This window comes from Rhinoderma darwinii, chromosome 3 (assembly GCF_050947455.1).
Source record: "Rhinoderma darwinii isolate aRhiDar2 chromosome 3, aRhiDar2.hap1, whole genome shotgun sequence".
In the NCBI taxonomy this organism is placed as follows: domain Eukaryota; kingdom Metazoa; phylum Chordata; class Amphibia; order Anura; family Rhinodermatidae; genus Rhinoderma; species Rhinoderma darwinii.
Window position 1 is genome coordinate 249,739,029 of NC_134689.1, and position 19,532 is coordinate 249,758,560.

Here is a 19,532-nt window from a genome sequence, read left to right on the forward strand (position 1 = left end):
CAAAATTGCTTTTAAGGTGGATCTCAAACAGGGTCATGTGACCAGGACAAGATGATTGCGCAAAAGAGATAACAGTTGTATGTGCTGTACTTGTAAATGATAACCCCAATGTAAGTGGAGCTTAAGTTAACATTACTAGCTTTTAAGGAGTTTTCATCCAAAATGTAAATTAAAGGCTTTGTACCTTCTTGAGGATAATGTCTATGTATCCAGCGATTAGCTGTGAGATCTGCTCCCCTTCTGTGGTTTGTACAGAATAATAACTTTCCTGATACTCTCCAAAGTCCTGAAATATATAAATAAGCAATTCAATATTTACATTATAAAAAATTACATCTCCCATGGAGTACCACAACCAGTACATTTTGAATGGAGCTTTGGGTGTGACTGGAGACGTGGCATAACTTTGTTCAAGAAGCGTGGATTTAGGCTTACTGGAGTTTGCATATACGGTAATCTCATTGAATTGCTAAACATGTATAACATTTATATCCTTCAAAAACTATAAATAAAAATAAAAAACAGAACAGGAAAAACTGGAGTATATACCAGAGTGAAGCTTTTTGGAGAAGCAGCCCAACGTTTCACTGTTGTCAGTGGCCATTCCTGAAGTACTTCCTTTGTCTTTTCATCTACCCTCATCACAGATTCCTTAGTGATCCCAAGCAAACGAGGAACAAGTTTGTTTTTACCCTTCATCTTCTCCTGGAAACCAAGTAGTAAATCAAAACTATGTTATACACAGATATTCAGTAAGTAGCTGTAAATATGGATCATTGGTTATAATTAACATTATGTAATTTTCTAATGGTAAATAGAGGATTGCGATAAGATTGTCCAAAAATGTCAGGACACTGCATCCAAGAAGGGCTAAATAGTAGAATAGCAATAATACAGAACAAATTATTAGTTGCAAGAGGTCCAGACTGCAATGTAATACAAAAGAAAAGTTGATCAGTGTACGGTATATTCAATAGGATGAGCTGTAATGGTGAAAAATAAAATTAAGCTGCCACTGTTTAGCGTAACTGCTTATATGCATTAAAAAAAAAGAGAAAAACATCAAATGATCAGGGTATCTTGTATATGAATGTATAGGAATATAAATGCATGTATTTTTGCACACAAATAACTTTTGTAATATTCTTTTATTAACAATTTTGCTCCGTTTCAATTTTGCAGCTTCTACGTATCACTGTATTTGCCTTTGTCAGCCAACTTAGATTTTATCATTATAAAACGTAGATGAGGTGTCAGAGGCACACAAGAGCCAATGTCAGCCGAGCAGTCAGCTCAGCTCACTGATGGATTTGGCAGACAACGGCGTTCTACAGCTTCTATGTACAGCGATACATAGAAGCTGTAGAATTGAAGCTGAGCAAAATTTTTCAATTTAAAAGTAAATTACAAAAGTGATTTATATGCAAAAATACATCCATTTCAGGAAGAAGAAAAAAAGGCACCAAAGGGGTTCATAGTCTTAAAACATTTATACATACCATATACCGGAAACCTTGTAAGCAAAGCAGGATAATGGAGGAAAGCACACTATTCACTTCTCAGTCCACTTTTAAATCTTTCACTTAAGTATCTAACTTCTACTAAGAGGACTTTACTACTGGGGGGGGGTTGGTGCATTAGTCAGGTCAAGCCTGCATTTTTATAAAATTTGCTGAATCCTTGGGTTAGCAGAAAATGTCGACAGAAAATGTGCAACGATCGGACCGCAGGGAGTGTGTCTAGGTTAAACAATCAAATCTTAACGAGGATGATAATTAGGTAAGAAAGTACTTGAGGAGATGAAAGGTAAGTAGAAAATGCAAGAGAGGCAGAAATAATGTGCGTGAGATTTCTTTTCTTGCTCCATGTAATACATTTACTGAGTAAAACACATTGCTGGGCCAATATAAAAACATTTTAAAAAAAATAGCAGGAATAAGTTACAGCAGAACAGGAGACATAATATTTTGTTTTCAGAGCGTGTTAAATAAATACACAAATTATAGATAATCGAAGATCATTTGCAGCGATCTTCTGAAAATCGCATTAAAATGGTATCCTTTTGCCATGAATCACGGTAATAAAAAACGTATTTTGACTGTAACGTGTGAACCCAGCCTAATTAGCTTTATCGACAGATTCCTAGATACTTTTGGATGTCACGTTGGATACAAAATACATATCACTATTGACAATAGCATATTTAATAGTTCTTGATTTATCTTGTTGGAAGGATCATGTAGGGGGCACAGTCATACCCTAATGGAATAATCGCATGTTGCAGTCACACCGCAATTTTTGTAGCAAATTTAATTGTGACATTTGAACACACCCTTAAAAGGGTTTTCAAGCTCCCTGTTCAAACCAATACAAGTAAGGGTGCCCGTACACGCAGCAGATGAAGTACATGGTTTAAATGTGCTTCACTAGTACAAGGAATGCGGAAGAAAACCGTGGAAAACCTCAAGCACACAGCACAGCCGTGTGCCTCCCAACGACCTGTCAAAACGGAGCAGCAAATCAGATTGAATTAAAATCTTAGGTTTACACACACAGATTTCTTAACTAGCAGATTAATTTCATTATTCATATTGGTTTTTTTTTTAACGGAATCAATAGCGTAGTTGACTACGCTATTGATTCCGTGAAAAAAACAAAAACTTTATGGAACAGAAACAAACGGAAACCAACTGCAATAGAAGCATTACCATTGAAATTAACGGTAATGTAAACGGAAGTTATAGTTTACGTTCGGCTTTCAGTTCATCTGTTCCTCTGACAGAATGGATGAAAGGAAACCCCAAACAGAACCAGACGCTGATGTGAACTAATCTGGATATAAGAAATCTATATTTTCCAATGATATAAACAATCAAAATTGTTAATATTTTGGGAAATCATGTTTTTGCATTGCCCCACCTATAGTTATATCAGATAATAGTACCACTAACAGCCAAGAAGAGCGGATCATCCGGGATTTCTGAAGCAGCCATCAGTAGAGATACTCTACCTATGACAACTTTATTTAAAAAATGAATATTCGAGAGGAAACCACCCAGTTAAGGTCAGTTTACAATAGCCAATCATGGTCACAATTCACTTGCGTCCTAGTGACCGTAGCAATAATCAATGACAAAACTATTGCTGCTCTTAACTGATGGTGCCGCTGTAAGAATAATCGGTATCGACTGCGCGATCAAAAAAATGGAATTGCCGCTTGTAGTGACATTTACATTTATACAAGGTACCGCGAGAGCTATTGCTAGGCACTAATGAACACCCCTCGCTGGCTGCAAGAATTTTACTGAACGAAAAGTTCAAATTTAATACTGAAAGATTGTGTCGTGTAAAGCTACTATTGCATTTTTTACTTAAAAGCTAGAATGAAACTTTTAGCCTCTAGCGTTGTGTAAAGATTGTGCCCTGATATAGGGTTTCTTCTATACTGGCATGACATATGAAACAGGTTGTAGGCTGTAGCAGAATAGAAGTATATTTAAACACAAACAACAATATTCAAGAGAAAAAGATAAATCTCCACCTCTCTCTTACCTTAACTAAAAAGAACGACACTCCATACGTGCGTAGGGACCGAGCCAGCTTCACATACTTCACCTTGGCTTCAATTTCAGTCATTTCCCCACAGTTTTTATGTTCCTGATGGCCACAAAATTCCATTGCGTAGTAAGTTGTAAATAAGAGATTTATTTTTAAACTCTATATTTTTTAAATAGTTTCCAGTTTTTGGTTTCAGACAAACAAGGAAATGTACAGTTTATGAGCAAGCCCAATAATTTTAAAGATTGTACATAAAGTTGTGTGGCAAAATAGGGAATGGTGGAGAACATAAAGAACAAAGGAAAGCCTCTTAGATCATTAATTCTAAGCAATAGGTTATACCTTATTCTGGATCCATGTACAATGAGACCCAAAGGAGTGATGAACCCTCCGACATCTCCAATAGGGTATCGAGAACAATCAAACTGGGGCCAAAAGAATCTGTTCCTGGAGAGTTGTGTATTGAAATATCACGTATTGCCCTTTTTCTATTTGGCGGTGACATTGCAATAAAGCTTTACCATATTTTGAAAAAGCATTGTGTAGGTTGTTTTGTGTAAAGTCGCTTGGGCCACGTCCATTTTTAAAGCAAAGGATCATTTATCTAGGAATAAGGGGGGAGGATCGGATTGTAACCATGACTGCTGCTGCTAAAATATGCAATTACGGTATGTTTTGCATCCTGGGGTGTAATTATTTCTCTCTGGGCCTATGTACACAAATATTGCCCAAGTTGGATCCAGGGGCGCATTATTAGTTAAGTGAGCAGAAGTATAAGAGGAAAGACACTTTTTTCCAAAATAATTGGATGACAGGGTAGCCCCCAAAAAGGAAAAGGAGTTTAAGGAATTTATTTTTGTTAGGTTTGCCTTTTTCCCAAATAAGAAAAGATGACTTTTTCTAGGTAGACCTGGTAGTTTCCAGGGAGTGCGTGTATGCGGCGATACAGCTTAAAAAATAAGATTACAATTGGCCAATCTCTTCCACGTCCTTGAGAAGTTTAGGTAGAGCTGGTTTAGGGTCCGACACAAATAATAAAACATCATCCGCAAAATAAAAAAAACTAAGCTAATTTCAGCTCTACTGAGTTTAACGAAATTCCTTCACAAGAAGGTGTGTTGATGAAATATCTTAAATAGATCAATAATATCTTAGGTGGATCAATAATGCAGGACAAGTGGTACGATCTATAGACCCAATTATCTCTATTATGACCTCTTTTGGGAAAAGATCAAGACTAACCGTTAATTGGGGAAAGTCGGTCCTTCTCACCCTTGATCCTCTGCTTTTTCACCACTCATTTGACTCAACGCAACTGAAGATCATGCAACAATTTAAGTTTGGGTGTTGTAATCGATCAATAAATCAAGACATGCTATTGGTTAAATTTATTAATAAAACTAATGCATGGTGTAAACTGCCTATCACCAATAGGGCACGGAAATCTCATTAAAATGATTATGATGCCTCAACTCTTCTATGTCCTTCATAATTCCCTAGTGTGGATACCTCGGAGGGTTTTCTACAAGATCCAAGGGACATTCCAGGCCATGCTGGGGCTCTATTTCCTGTCTGCACAACTACAGCAGGTCAAGGGCTGGGGGCAAACAAATGGACTGAGAATTACGGTGAGGTCAAAATCTCATATTCCAGCATTTTTCTCCTATTTTTGCTCTGTACGCGGGTTCCCTGGGAGGAAGCTTCTTACCCACAATTGCGTTTACCATAAAGGTCTGGGACCAAATGAAAGATTTACTATAGATCAATAGCTTTACCACTATGGCGTAACCCTGGTTACTAGAAATATTCAGACTAGAAGATTTTTCAAGGGATAATATTTTTAGAACAAGTTCTACTCAATGGAGTATATAAAAGCTTTGACAAACTTAAAAAACATTATGACTCTCAAACCATTGCTATCAAAGGTGTCACCTGCCCAGGCATTTGTGAGATGGGAAAAATTATTTGGCTTGCCAGACATTGCCAGGCATGTGGAAATGGGGTTGATAGATCTCAGAAAACATATAACGAATGAGAAATGGAGGGAAACCCATCTAAACATTCTTCATCATGCCATATATGCTTTTACTCTGCCCCCGTCGATAACCAAACCAGATAGAAAGACTTCGTGCCCGAGGTGCAGTTCACCTCGCACGGACATGTATCATGGATTCTGGGCATGCAATAACATACAGCCATTCTGGAAAGAAATGGCGTCTTTACGGCAACAAGTAAGCAGATTTAAGGGGCTTGTGGGGCCAATGGAAGTTTTTTTCCATGTTCAGCATGATGGAGAGCTGGAAGATGCAGAAGTAACCCATTTACCCCCCATAGTGCACGTTGCATACTCCAAAAATGGTTGGTAGCGGATATCCCGCAATTGAGCGAGGTTGTTCAGGGGATGAGAAACCTGTTCTATCTGGATAGAACCAATGTTTTAAAACACAAGGACGCCCAAGGGAAAAAAAAAATTGGGAAATGGAAATTGTTCATAACAGAGCATTTTTCAGGTGAGGAAATACGCAAAATGATCGATCCATTCACTGGATCACCTTGGTACTTGATAGAAGACCTCAAAGGCACCTTAGGAGTGTTAAAAATATGTAGAACATAATATCTATGGTTTTGATATATTATATTGGCCGATTCGGTTAGGGATGTAGCTTCATGTGGCTCCAGTTTATGTTTATATTTATACTTAGAAATGTTTTGTATGCATTGTTCCTCAGGGATATTCATCACTAGCGCCGTTCACCTAATGTTATGGAAATTCTTGTGACGACCTCCAATAACTGCTTCATAATGATGTAACAATTATGATCTCTGTGTCATTGTAAGGATGTGATTTCTGTAACTTCTGCAACATATGATTATATCCCTGTAACAGTTTGATGTATATTATGTTACTTGAAAATTCTTCAGAAAACCAATAAAAATATGTTTTAAAAAAACAAACAAAAAAAAAACATTATGATCTCCAGTTACTTTTATCAATTTCTTCAACTGCTACATGCCTTTAATACGCAAGCTAAAACTGTCTCTCTGTCCACATCATCACACTCCTAACTAGATTTTCTCTTTGTGGCAGGAGAGGTAAAGGCAGTTCCTGCTACAATTTACAAACAACTTCTCTCTGCATATCTGCAAAGTTTCCTTTGGTTGCTAGGACGAAATGGGAAGGGAACTTGGGATCACCGGGGAACAATAGGAAGATGTGCTAGAACTGACCCCTACACGGTCTATCTGTGAGGCCCAACACCTGTTACTGCTATACTTCATACATCAAATGTACCGGACCCCCTCCATTATCCATAGAATTGGGAGCAGGAAGATTCTAACTGTCCTAGGTGTAGAATACATGATGCACATTTGTTATATATGTTATGTGAGTGCACAGCCCTGGGTGCCTTTTGGAAAGTCCTCCTGCAATACAAGAATTCATCTCCAAGATGAACTTAGTTGTAAGATTGGAGCTGGGTTGTATATGAAAAGAAATTGTAAATTTAAAATTTGATCTTAGTTGGTCAATAACCTTGCCAGGCTCAGTCGGAGTGCTGTGCAGTAGGGGCACTTACTAATCTAATGTTGCTAGGTAATAGCTATACATTCTGATGGAATGTTTTTCAAGATTCTGTAAAGGATCTGCCAGGAACAGCTTCGGGGTTAACTTCCATAGGTAATCAGACTTCACCTGAGTCTATCTCTCTGAGACTGACTCCAGCTTCCACCACTCAGGCTGGCAGGCTTAGGAGTGGGAGAGCCTATCGCAGCCTGGCCAGACGGAGCTAGCTCCCGCCCTCTGTCTATTTATACCTGCCTTTCCCGTTCCTCCTTGCTTGTGATTCTTTCCGTGTTTTTTCCTGGCCCAGCTACAGCTCCTAACTATTTGATCCTGCTCCATACTGACCCTGGCTTACTGACTACTCTCCTGCTCTGCGTTTGGTACCTCGTGCTCTCCTGGTTTGACTTGGCTCGTTCACCACTCTGGTTGCTCACGGTGTTGCCGTGGGCAACTTCCTTTCCCTTTGCTTTGTATTCCCTTGTATGTTTGTCTCGTGCACTTACTGAGCGTAGGGACCGCCGCCCAGTTGTACCCCGTCGCCTAGGGCGGGTCGTTGCAAGTAGGCAGGGACAGAGGGGCGGGTAGATTAGGGCTCACTTGTTCGTTTCCCTACCCCCGTCATTACAGATTCTGTACATGTGAAAAATGCTGCGTAACTGGAAGATCTGTGCATCAATAACTCTATATACGGGTATCCTTAAAGCGGCTCTGTCACCACATTATAAGTGGCCTATATTGTACATGATGTGATCGGCGCTGTAATGTAGATAACAGCAGTGTTTTTTATTTAGAAAAACTATCATTTTTGATGGAGTTATGACCTATATTAGCTTTATGCTAATGAGTTTCTCAATGGACAACTGGGCGTGTTTTACTTTTTGGCCAAGTGGGCGTTGTACAGAGGAGTGTATGACACGGACTAATCAGCGTCATACACTCCTCCCCATTCATTTACACTGTACATAGCGATATATCTATATCGCTATGTGCAGCCACATAAACACACTATAACATTACTGCAGTGTCCTGACAATGAATATACATTACCTCCAGCCAGGACTTGATGTGTATTCAGAATCCTGACACTTCGCTAATACTACGCTTCCTGTGCTGTAGTGTCGGGATTGTATTAGAGAAGTATCAGGATTCTGAATACACATCACGTCCTGGCTGAAGGTAATGTATAGTCAGCGTTATGCACTCCTCTGTGCAACGCCCACTTGGTCAAAAAGTAAAACACGCCCAGTTGTACATTGAGAAACTCATTAGCATAAATCTAAAATAGGTCATAACGCCGTCAAAAACTATCGTTTTTCTAAATAAAAAACACTGCTGTAATCTACATTACAGCGCCGATCACATCATGTACAATATAGGCCACTTATAATGTGGTGACAGAGCCTCTTTAATGACACATTGGTAAGGTTTCTGAAGCTTTGCTATGGATTACACTCTATTATATTGTACAAAGTCTTGAGCTATTAAAGTAATACATATCTATACTGTGGTTATACCAGACTCTCTCTCAAGGGATGGATGGGATAAGTTAGGCTGTGTTCACATCTGCTTCAGGGCTCCGTTCAGACGTTTCGTCGAAACTTCCCGTCGGAACGGAGCCGACTGATACAAACGGAAACCAGAAGTTTCTGTTTCCATCACCATTTATTTCAACTGTAACAGATCCGGTGCAAATGGTTTCCGTATGTCTCCGTGGTGCAAGGGTTCCGTCGTTTAGTCGACTACGCTATTGAGTCCAACAAAACGACAGAACCCCTGCACAACGGAGACAAACTGAAACCATTTGCACCGGATCCGTCACTATTGAAATCAGTGGTGATGGAAACGGAAACCTCTGGTTTCCGTTTGTGTCAGTCAGGGATCCGTCCCGACGGAAAGCTCGGACGGTACATCGGAACGGAGCCCTGACGCAGATGCCTTACTGTCGGGAATTTAGCTTTTTTCAATGTCTTTATGTGTCTGGGTTTGTTTCTAAAGATGCAAAATGTTTGATTAAAAAAAACAACAACATAATAAAAAACTAAACAAAAAAAAACAAAACAAGGCATCAATACATACGTTAAAAAAAAGTGGGAATAAATGGCCCTAAACATATCAAAATATGGGGTATTCAGGCCATTAATTGTGAGGCCAGATTTGGCACCCAAATAGAGAGAGCAAATAAACCTGGAGACGGTAGAACCAAAGGAGAACTGTTCAAGAGTCTCATATAAAAAAGGTCAGGCCACTTTGTTGAATGCCTTTTTGGCGTCTGGGCTCATTAGCATCATTAGAGTGTTGTTGGGATTTGTGCCACCACCGCCGTGCGTATATATTTTTGGTAGAGTATCTCCCTGCTGTGTATCATGAAGCATATGGATCTATATGACTTGGCGGCGACTGGCTATGATCTTGGTCATAAATTTGTAGTCTTGATTAGGGAGGGATATTAACCGGTAGGATTAGGGAACAGTGGGCGCTTTGTCTAGTTTAGGCAGCAAATTGGATATATATAGTATTGTATAAGTTAACCCCGTAAAAACAACATATAGCCTTTTTACGTTGGCCATTTGGGGTAATTCTTTTCACGGCAGCACTTCAGAAGAACTTTTCCCGCATTGTGCGGGGTGCTCCTGAAGCCCAGGCTGTTGGTAACAGCCTCAGGCTTCAGGGCAACGATCGGAGACCACTAGCAGTGGTCTCCGTTCATATTTAACCCCTCAGAATAGCAAGCGCCGCATCGGAGTGGTTTTAGAGGGAGGGAGCTCCCTCTCTCACCCCACTGTCACCCCTCGTGCATCGCAGGGTGCCAATGGTTTTCATGGCAGCCAGGGGACTAACCAAGGCCCCCAGGTCTGCCTTTAGTGATTGCCTGTTAAAGAGGCTCTGTCACCACATTATAAGTGCCCTATCTCCTACATAAGGAGATCAGCGCTATAATGTAGGTGACAGCAGTGCTTTTTATTTAAAAAAACGATCTGTTTTCACCACTTTATTAGCGATTTTAGATTTATGCTAATGAGTTGCTTAATGCCCAAGTGGGCGTGTTTTTACTTTAGACCAAGTGGACGTTGTATAGAGGAGTGTATGACGCTGACCAATCAGCGTCATGCACTCCTCTCCATTCATTTACTCAGCGCATAGTGATCCTGCTAGATCCTTATGTGCTGTCTTATACTAACACATTAACAATACTGAAGTGTTTAGACAGTGAATAGACATTCCACGGGATGTCTATTCACAATCTCTGCACTTCGTTACTGTTTCTATGGTAGTTACAGCAGAGGAAGTGTAATCTCATTGTAACCTGTCATTTACAGCGAGATCTCGAGAGATTACGCTTCCTCTGCTGTAACTACAAACAGAGTAACAAAGTGCAGAGATTGTGAATAGACATCCCGTGGAATGTCTATTCACGGTCTAAACACTTCAGTATTGTTAATGTGTTAGTATAAGACAGCACATAAGGATCTAGCAGGATCCCTATGCGCTGAGTAAATGAATGGAGAGGAGTGCATGACGCTGATTGGTCAGCGTCATACACTCCTCTGTACAACGCCCACTTGGTCTAAAGTAAAAACAGGCCCACTTGGGCATTAAGCAACTCATTAGCATAAATCTAAAATCGCTAATAAAGTGGTGAAAATAGATCGTTTTTTTAAATAAAAAGCACTGCTGTCACCTACATTATAGCGCCGATCTCCTTATGTAGGAGATAGGGCACTTATAATGTGGTGACAGAGCCTCTTTAAGCCATGCTAGAAGCACGGCCAAACAGATGTCTGTCTGATTTATACGGACACGCATAATACACTGCAATACAGAAGTATTGCAGTGGACTATAATAGCAATCAAAAGCTCGCACAGTAAAGTCCTCCAGTGGGACTAAAAAATAAAAAAGTTAAATAAAAGTTTGAAATAAATAAATAAAAGTTCCAAATAAAAAAAAAATTAAAAACCCTAAAAACCCACTTTTTGAAAAAAAAAGGAAAAAGTTACACATATTTGGTATCGCCGCGTCCGTAACAAACGCAACTATAAAACTATTACATTATTTAACCTGCACGGTGAATGTCGTAAAAAATATAACAAAAAACAAACGTTTTTCTGTTAATCCTACCTTCAGAAAAATTTGATAAAAAGTCACCAAAAAGTTGCATGTACGCCAAAATGGTACCAATAAAAAACTACCGGTCGTCCCACAAAAAAAAAGCCATCATAAAGCTGCATAGGTCAAAAAATAAAAAAGTTACGGCTCTTAAAATATGGCGACACAAAAACAAATACTTTGGAAAAATAAGTGTTTTTACTGTGTAAAAGTATTAAAACATAAAAACCTGTACAAACTTGGTATCACCGCAATCGTAATGACCCGCTGAATAAAGTTATTATGTTATTTATACCACAAGGTAAACGGAGCAAAATTAAGACGCAAAAAAAAATAAATGACATTTTAGATTTTTTTTCCAGTACCCGACTAAAAAAGTTAATCAATAAATGATAGGTACCCCAAAATGGTGCTATGAAAAAATACAACTTATCCCGCAAAAAAGAAAATCCTTATACAACTATGTTTACGAAAAAAAATAAAAAGTTATAGCTCTTTGAATGCGACGCTGTAAAAACTTAAAAAATTGCTCGGTCATTAAGGTTTAAAGTGTCAGGATTCTGAATAGACATCCCGTCCTGGCTGGTAGTGATGTTTATTCACTGTCAGGACATTTGAGTAATGTTAATGTGTGTGTATGTGGCTGCACATAGTGATCTAGTAAGATCACTATGTGCTGCGTAAATGAATGGGGAGAAGTGTATGACGCTGATAGGTCAACGTCACACACTTCTCTCCGCAACCCCCCCTTGGTCAAAAAGTAAAACACGCCCAGTTGTCCATTAAGAAAGTCAATAGCATAAAGCGAATGTAGGTCAGAACTCAAGGCAAAAATTAGTTTTTCTAAATAAAAAACACTGCTGTAATCTACATTACAGCGCCAATCACATTATGGATATACAAGATTATTATTTACTTCAGGCACAAGCTATAGAGATTGTATACAATATGACATGTCATACCATACTTCTGTTTTAACTGAAGTGGAATGGAAGTGGATGCAGGCATCACCCACAATAGGGATCATAGAATCTGCTCAGACTATAGTGCATGCAACTGCCCAATAACAGCATAAAACGTGAAAGAACATCTGGACTGGAAGTCTGTCTGGACTGTGTGATCATTATCCTGATATTTCTATCTTTGAGTAAAAGAAGCTAAACAATGCTTTTTGTAAAAATATTAAGAAGGAATTTATTGATAATAAGTAACCATACCTGGAATAGCTTTTTCTCAGAGCCTCTCTGCTTGATATATTCCTTTGGAAGAAACTCCTTCAGTCTAAAAGAAAAATTAGAACAAAAAAAAATGAACAAAAATTGCAATGGGTGAAATCCAAGGCAATTCCTTCCACAACAAATCTGTATATTCAGCACTAATATTTCCACCACATGGGGTTTTGTAAAAGCCATTAACTAGCTTTGTACTATACTTTGTTGCAGATTTTCAGTGCAAAATCGGCAACAAAACGGACACGTCTGATCTGGCCTTAAGATGCCCGTATATTGCATGTTACACTGTTACAGATGCTCATAATCAAGTAGGGAAATCTCTGCCAGAAGTCCCTTATTAGATTTTAGATGAAGTTTATAATGAAGTTAGAAGCGCTGGCCTTTGTCTGTCACAAACAACCTGAATTTCTGACCTAGTCACAAGATCAACCAATACGTTACAAACTTTATAAAGTCTAATGAATACAGTAACTCAATAAACAAATCAAAGTTAGACATAACTGCTGTGTAAATTTATTTTAGGATGCCACACGATTGTAATTACATATTCCAATGGTAAAAATATACTCCAGTTCTACTTACTCCAGGAATCCGGGTTTGTGTTTGGTTTCCACATGAGGTCCAAACTGAATCTGGGTCTGTATCCCTCCAAACTCACAGGCCTTGTCAAAAGATACAGGGTGAGAACCATTCAAGATGTCATCACGAGCCTAGAAAATATAAAAATGCAAACTTCTGATTTATCTGCTAAGAGGAAAATTTAAAGGGGATTCCCAAAATAAATAAATTATTACCTATCCGAAGGATAGGTGAAAAATTTCTTATCACTGAGCACCCCACCGATCATGGGAACAGGAGTCCCAAACTCCCACATCCTCCTCACTGCATCCCCTGCAATGAGAAGATTGAATGGAGCGGCGGTCCAACATTCAAGGTCTGAGAATGACGCATATAGCCAAACGCCATACTCGGCCGTTTCCGTCTTTCCTATTAACTTTAAATGGAGCGGCAGCGTGCATGCTCGACCGGCCCTTTATTCAAAGACCTCCTCACTGCAGTTAAGCAGTAAGGAGGAATAGGGAGTTTGGGATCGCAGTTCTCACAATTAGTGGGGTGCCCAGCGATCACCTATCCTATGGATGGGTAATCATTTTTGATTTGGAGAAAACTGCTTTAACATACTGCATGCTGTACATGAGAATAAAACTATGAGGTTAACTGTTGTTAGAAAACATACATCTACAATAAATGTTACAATAACACAACATTTGTCATCTGTAACCTCACTCTTGTCTCCGTAAATTACCTGCACATACAGCAAGTTGAGCTGTACAGGATCTCTGGAATCCACATTCTGATCTGAATAGAAAAACTTTCTGCGGAGAAGTAAGGTTTCATTTTCATCAACTCCCTGCTCCCGAAATGTGCGGCTGTGATCGAGCCAGTTCACTGAAATATCATGTAGTGGCGTTAGTTAGAACTTATTAAGCCATTCATGAAAAGTTGTTTTTGAAGGTTGTTGTAAAAAAACAAAAACAAACAAACCAAAAAACACATCGATGGGGACAATGCGGTTGATTGAACTAAACTATAGCTGCTCATGCTCTTTAAAATAACATCAGCTATACCAATGTTGCTGTCCCCTTGTTGATCACTCACACTCATCCTCTGTGTGAAGTTTAGCTTTCAGTTTCTCCATTTTCTTCTCATCTCGGAGGAGAGTTCTGTCCTTTTTTAGGGTACCCGTTGGCTCTTCTTTCTTCTCTTCAACAGTCTCCCGGATAAGAGAATACTCCTCATAATTTGTAATTCCTGGCACAGAAAAAGTATTCATGGCGTCATCATCATTGTAAATCACTTTCACGCTTGCTGTTTTTTTTCTAAAGAATTTACCTCTGCAGTGATTTACCACAAAGGCTAAAAGCGCCATTGTTATGAATGGTAGAATATATATATATATATATATATATATATATATATATATATATATATATATATATATATATAAAAAAAACAAAAACACACACACAAAAAAAAGCACATGTTCACACAATGCATTAGAAGAGGGTTTAATAGACATGCTATAGACTTCAATGGGGAAAACCGCAGCATTCGAAAAAATCTTATGTAAAAATTGTTGCACCTTAACAATTTTCCATTGAAGACGTTCTAGGAACATGTGCACTTTCTTGCCTCCTACCAGCACATGTGAACATACTTTTAGATATGTTTTCTTCTAAACATATTAAGAGATGATATAAATTCTCAAAACTTTTTTTTAAAAAATATTTGTTCTTGCATTTAGTTTTTACCTCTTTTTTTTTTTATTGTGATTTTACATTAGAGCTTCTGTCTCCCTTCAGAAGCTGTCAGTTAGAGGCCTTTTTTTCTATATTAGAAAACATATGGTGCATAACACTTTACATATTGGTGTAATCGAGCTAGAATTAGGCTTCACCTAGCTAGTACGTACTACAAGCGATACACTGGAGTGAATTGCAAAAATATATATATACACACATATACATATCTATATATATAGATATATATATATATCTATATATAGATATGTATATATCGTTGTGTTGCGCACACTTTAAAAAAGGTTGGAGCAGGTTAAGTTAGGGCTGACTTGGCGTGCCACGTGTTTACATGCGGGTTTTAAAAGTTTGTTTGTAAGTAAAATAAACCTTGTGTTTTTAGCAAAATACTGGCGGTGCTACTCTATGCGTTGTCTCCTTCTTAGTAGGCTTATGGTTACATCAGATTGAGCCGGAGACATCTGTAGAACTACTGAGCCCAGCATTTCACTCACATCTGTTACACCAGTAATACTGCATCTCTACCCTTCCTCAAGACGTTTAGGAGAAGGATACCATCAGGACTATTGGACTGATCTGTGGAATTATTAGGTCGTTTTGAGCTGCTGAGTATTTATTTAAATTTATTTTAGATTATGTATATTGGAGTGAATGGTTTCACTTAATTTTTGGCAATGTCTCCACTTTTTTGTGTAAAAATGAATGCTTAAAGTACACAGAGATATTCAGTCACAATATCATATCCAGATCTACTAACACAGCAAGATAAAGTATAAGCCTTAAAGGATTTTTCTATGTCAAAAAGTCATGGCATATTGCTACTATATGTCATCACTTTATTATTGGAGGGGGTATGACTGCCAGGACCCGATCAATCTGGGAAAAAAAAGGGTTCGCAACGCTGTTTTAGCGCGGTTTTTCTCTGCACAGTGGAGCTCCCAACCACCGGTTTAGCAGGGAACTGCAGCATGCTTCCATTCACTTAAATGGAGCACACTGAAGTTCCCTGGTAAACAAAAAAATAATTATACAAGGAAAAACTGCCTCACCTATTCTGCTGCAGATGGTCACCAAAAGTTCCCCTACAGTCTTGGAGTCATCCACCATAATCATTTTTGCTGCTCCATCCAACATTCGAATCTTTTGGGGTCTCTGTTTCTTCTTATACTCCAAGACATCCTGAGGGAAAAAGCAATAAACTGGAATAAACAGCCATAAATCATAAAGCGAGTGGTTAGAGTTTCTTAAAAAATGGTCGGAATCGCTGAAAAAGACAGCAAGCCTGGGCCATCATGACAAGATAATTGCCTCAAAAAACTGCCAGAGCACTGTGAAGGTCTGATCTTATTAAAGTACAGCAGTTGTAACAATATTAAGGACTGAAAGCAGTGCAACAATGGAGAATAACAGTTTTATGTAGTAATAAGGTTTGATTATTGTATGGTAATAGTCTATTGTCCCAATAAGCTACATACTAATATGACCTAAAGAATGGTTCTCACTGTTTCAAACAGTAACTACAACTTCATCAAACTTTTGATATGTAAGAGATATATCAGAAGTTTGGATCAGTTGGGGGCTGGGTGCAGAGATGCCAATCACCGCTGAAACTAAGGTGCAAAAGCGCTCAGCTGAGCACGTTGTGCTGTGATCGGCCCTCCCTATTATGCTGAAGTCGGCTCACATAGAATGTCTGCAGTAGATTTGCACTATCATTTACAGCAGTAATCTGGCGTAAACAATAGTACTTTATCGGGCCGCAGTAGCCCATCCCATTGAGCCCACCCACTTTTTTTATGAAAAACTTTCAACTTCTTGTATGCCAGAAAACTAGCGTAAAGGGCTTAAAGAGGCTCTGTCACCAGATTTTGCAACCCCTATCTGCTATTGCAGCAGATCGGCGCTGCAATGTAGATTACAGTAACGTTTTTATTTTTAAAAAACGAGCATTTTTGGCCAAGTTATGACCATTTTCGTATTTATGCAAATGAGGCTTGCAAAAGTACAACTGGGCGTGTTGAAAAGTAAAAGTACAACTGGGCGTGTATTATGTGCGTACATCGGGGCGTGTTTACTTCTTTTACTAGCTGGGCGTTCTGATGAGAAGTATCATCCACTTCTCTTCAGAACGCCCAGCTTCTGGCAGTGCAGATCTGTGACGTCACTCACAGGTCCTGCATCGTGTCGGCACCAGAGGCTACAGTTGATTCTGCAGCAGCATCAGCAGGTAAGTAGCTACATCGATTTACCTGCAAACGCCGATGCTGCTGCAGAATCATCTGTAGCCTCTGGTGCCGATGTGTCCTCGCTCGTCTGACACGATGCAGGACCTGTGAGTGACGACACAGCGTGATCTCTGGAGAACACGCTGTGTCTGCACTGCCAGAAGCTGGGCGTTCTGAAGAGAAGTGGATGATACTTCTATACACAACGGCCAGCTAGTAAAAGTAGTAAACACGCCCCGATGTACGCACATAATACACGCCCAGTTGTACTTTTGCAAGCCTCATTTGCATAAATACGAAAATGGTCATAACTTGGCCAAAAATACTCGTTTTTTAAAAATAAAAACGTTACTGTAATCTACATTGCAGCGCCTATCTGCTGCAATAGGAGATAGGGGTTGCAAAATCTGGTGACAGAGCCTCTTTAAAGGGCTTCATGAATACCAGCAAATATCTGATAATCTCGCATCCATTGGATCCCATTGACAGATGTTAACCTGGGAGAGCCCTTCACAGGGAGCAGCGGGTCACTGCAAAACTGGGAGGGGCCTTTTCAAGGGTTTGGCCAAATATATTCAGACCCCTACATTAATATCAGACTACAGAGCAGACCCCTTTATAAGTATCAGGCCCCTAACTCTATTCAGTCCCCCATTTATTAACAGACACCCTAAAAACATTCAGACCACAGACCCCCTATATTAATTTCAGACACCAGACGATGTACTTATCCTCCTGGCTCTTGTTCAGCTCCGGGGCACCGCTGCACTGTGTCCGGACGTCATCCAGCATCAAGACAATGTGAGCGCCACCACACACACCATTGTTTTTCTTGTGAAATTCTCGATAAGTTTGTGTCACATGACCCTCTTCCCATTGAAAAAACTAAAGTTGGATACAAAATGGCCGACTTCAAAATGGCCGCCATGGTCAACACCCAGCTTGAAAAGTTTCCCCCCTCCCATATACTAATGTGCCACAAACAGGAAGTTAATATCACCAACCATTCCCATTTTATTTAGGTGTATCCATATAAATGGCCCACCCTGTAGATCAAAAAATGCAGATACCGGAAAGAACGGTTTCTGATAGCTGTGCTAAAAACTTAGACAGACTATTTTCAACAATGAGCACTAAGGTTGCACGATGCATCGAAATTTTAATACTGTTTCGATACCAGGCACCCTCAAATGCTTCAATACCGTCATGTATTTTGATACTAAGCTGTACGGCCGCTCAGCTAAGTATGGTAACACATCAATGTTAGAGCGGGGCTGCGGTTGTGTGATACAGCCATTGCCCCGCTCCTGACTGAGTCCTGACAAGTGTGAACGCGGTCAGCATGATGTGATGCGACCAGCGCTGCACTAACGAGCGCCGGCACTGAAGACAGAAAAAGGCCGGCGCACTACAAAACACCCCCATGTTGTCTTCAGTGCCTGCGCCGCCGCCCATTAGTGCAGCGCCGGTCGCATCACCTCATGCTGACCGTGCGCACTTATTGTCAGGAGAGGGGCAATGGTTGTAATACACAGCCGCAGCCCCGCTCTAACGGCGGAGATCAGAGAAACCTCTGATCTCCGCCGCTATTTTCTTGAATGCTGCGATCAAAGCTGACCGCAGCATTCAAGGGGAAAATGAGAAGGGGGGGATGCCCTTTGGATCGCGTCACAGGGAATGCCTGTGACGAAATCGATGGACATACCATATATAGGCAGGCAGCCCAGGGTCGGTCCATTGAAGGAGTTATGACATTCCTAAGTATGCACTAACAACTGCCTGTGTACCATCAGTATATAAATAAAATGTCAGTACATTAAAGGGGATTTCCAATACCGAATATCGGTATCTACATATTTTTTAACTCCATAACGACCACCTGTCTTGACAGCAGGCGGTGCATGTCCTAAGTCTACAGCGACGTCTTTTGGCGTCGCTGTAGATTAGGCTGATGAGCACTCTCTTACATACTGGTAAAAAAAAAAAAAAAACTTAATTTGACCCCAGAGCCGAAGTCCCGGATCAGAGCAGAGCGCTAGTATAGGCTCTGCTCCGGGACTCTCTGGAATCCCAACACCACTGTCCATATATGGACAGTGTCGTCAGGGGCTTCCCCAGAGCCGGAGTCCCGGCAGAGCACTAGTATAGGCTCTGCTCCGGGACACTATGGAATCCCCTAACCCCAGTGCCAGAGTCCTTGTGAGAGCGTTAGCAGCAACTGGCTCCTGACATCTGATTCCTTTAGATTGTTTCCGGTCCGCTGCTAGGGGGAAAAATGACATGCAGGCGCTGTGATAGCTCAGGAGTGGGCATGCGCGGTAAACACTGCTAGTGTAGAAACCATGCATGCTCCGAGACTAGCAGTGTTTACCACGCATGCTCAGGGACGCATAGCAGTGTTTCTCTCCCCTAGCAGCAGACCGGAAACTATCAGAACAAAGGGATTATCCGGTCCACCACTTCCCTCAGTGTACAGTGACGTCAGGAACGACGTACCCGTACATTGACCAGCCGGAAAACGGAACTCAG

The 19,532-nt window shown here is 40.1% G+C and overlaps 1 protein-coding gene across 3 annotated transcripts in view; it reads right to left on the minus strand.

The window, feature by feature from the left end:
* Positions 1 to 19,532, minus strand: part of TLN2 (talin 2) — a 218,796-nt gene that overhangs the window by 95,217 nt on the left and 104,047 nt on the right. For all 3 annotated transcript variants that reach the window (XM_075857700.1, XM_075857698.1, XM_075857699.1), the window contains 8 exons: positions 15,828 to 15,957; positions 14,117 to 14,269; positions 13,764 to 13,906; positions 13,040 to 13,167; positions 12,443 to 12,506; positions 3,553 to 3,657; positions 550 to 705; positions 185 to 286 (listed from right to left, as the gene is read on the minus strand). In XM_075857700.1, the coding sequence (XP_075713815.1) occupies positions 185 to 286; positions 550 to 705; positions 3,553 to 3,657; positions 12,443 to 12,506; positions 13,040 to 13,167; positions 13,764 to 13,906; positions 14,117 to 14,269; positions 15,828 to 15,957 (981 nt within the window). The remainder of the gene's footprint in view (positions 1 to 184; positions 287 to 549; positions 706 to 3,552; positions 3,658 to 12,442; positions 12,507 to 13,039; positions 13,168 to 13,763; positions 13,907 to 14,116; positions 14,270 to 15,827; positions 15,958 to 19,532) is intronic.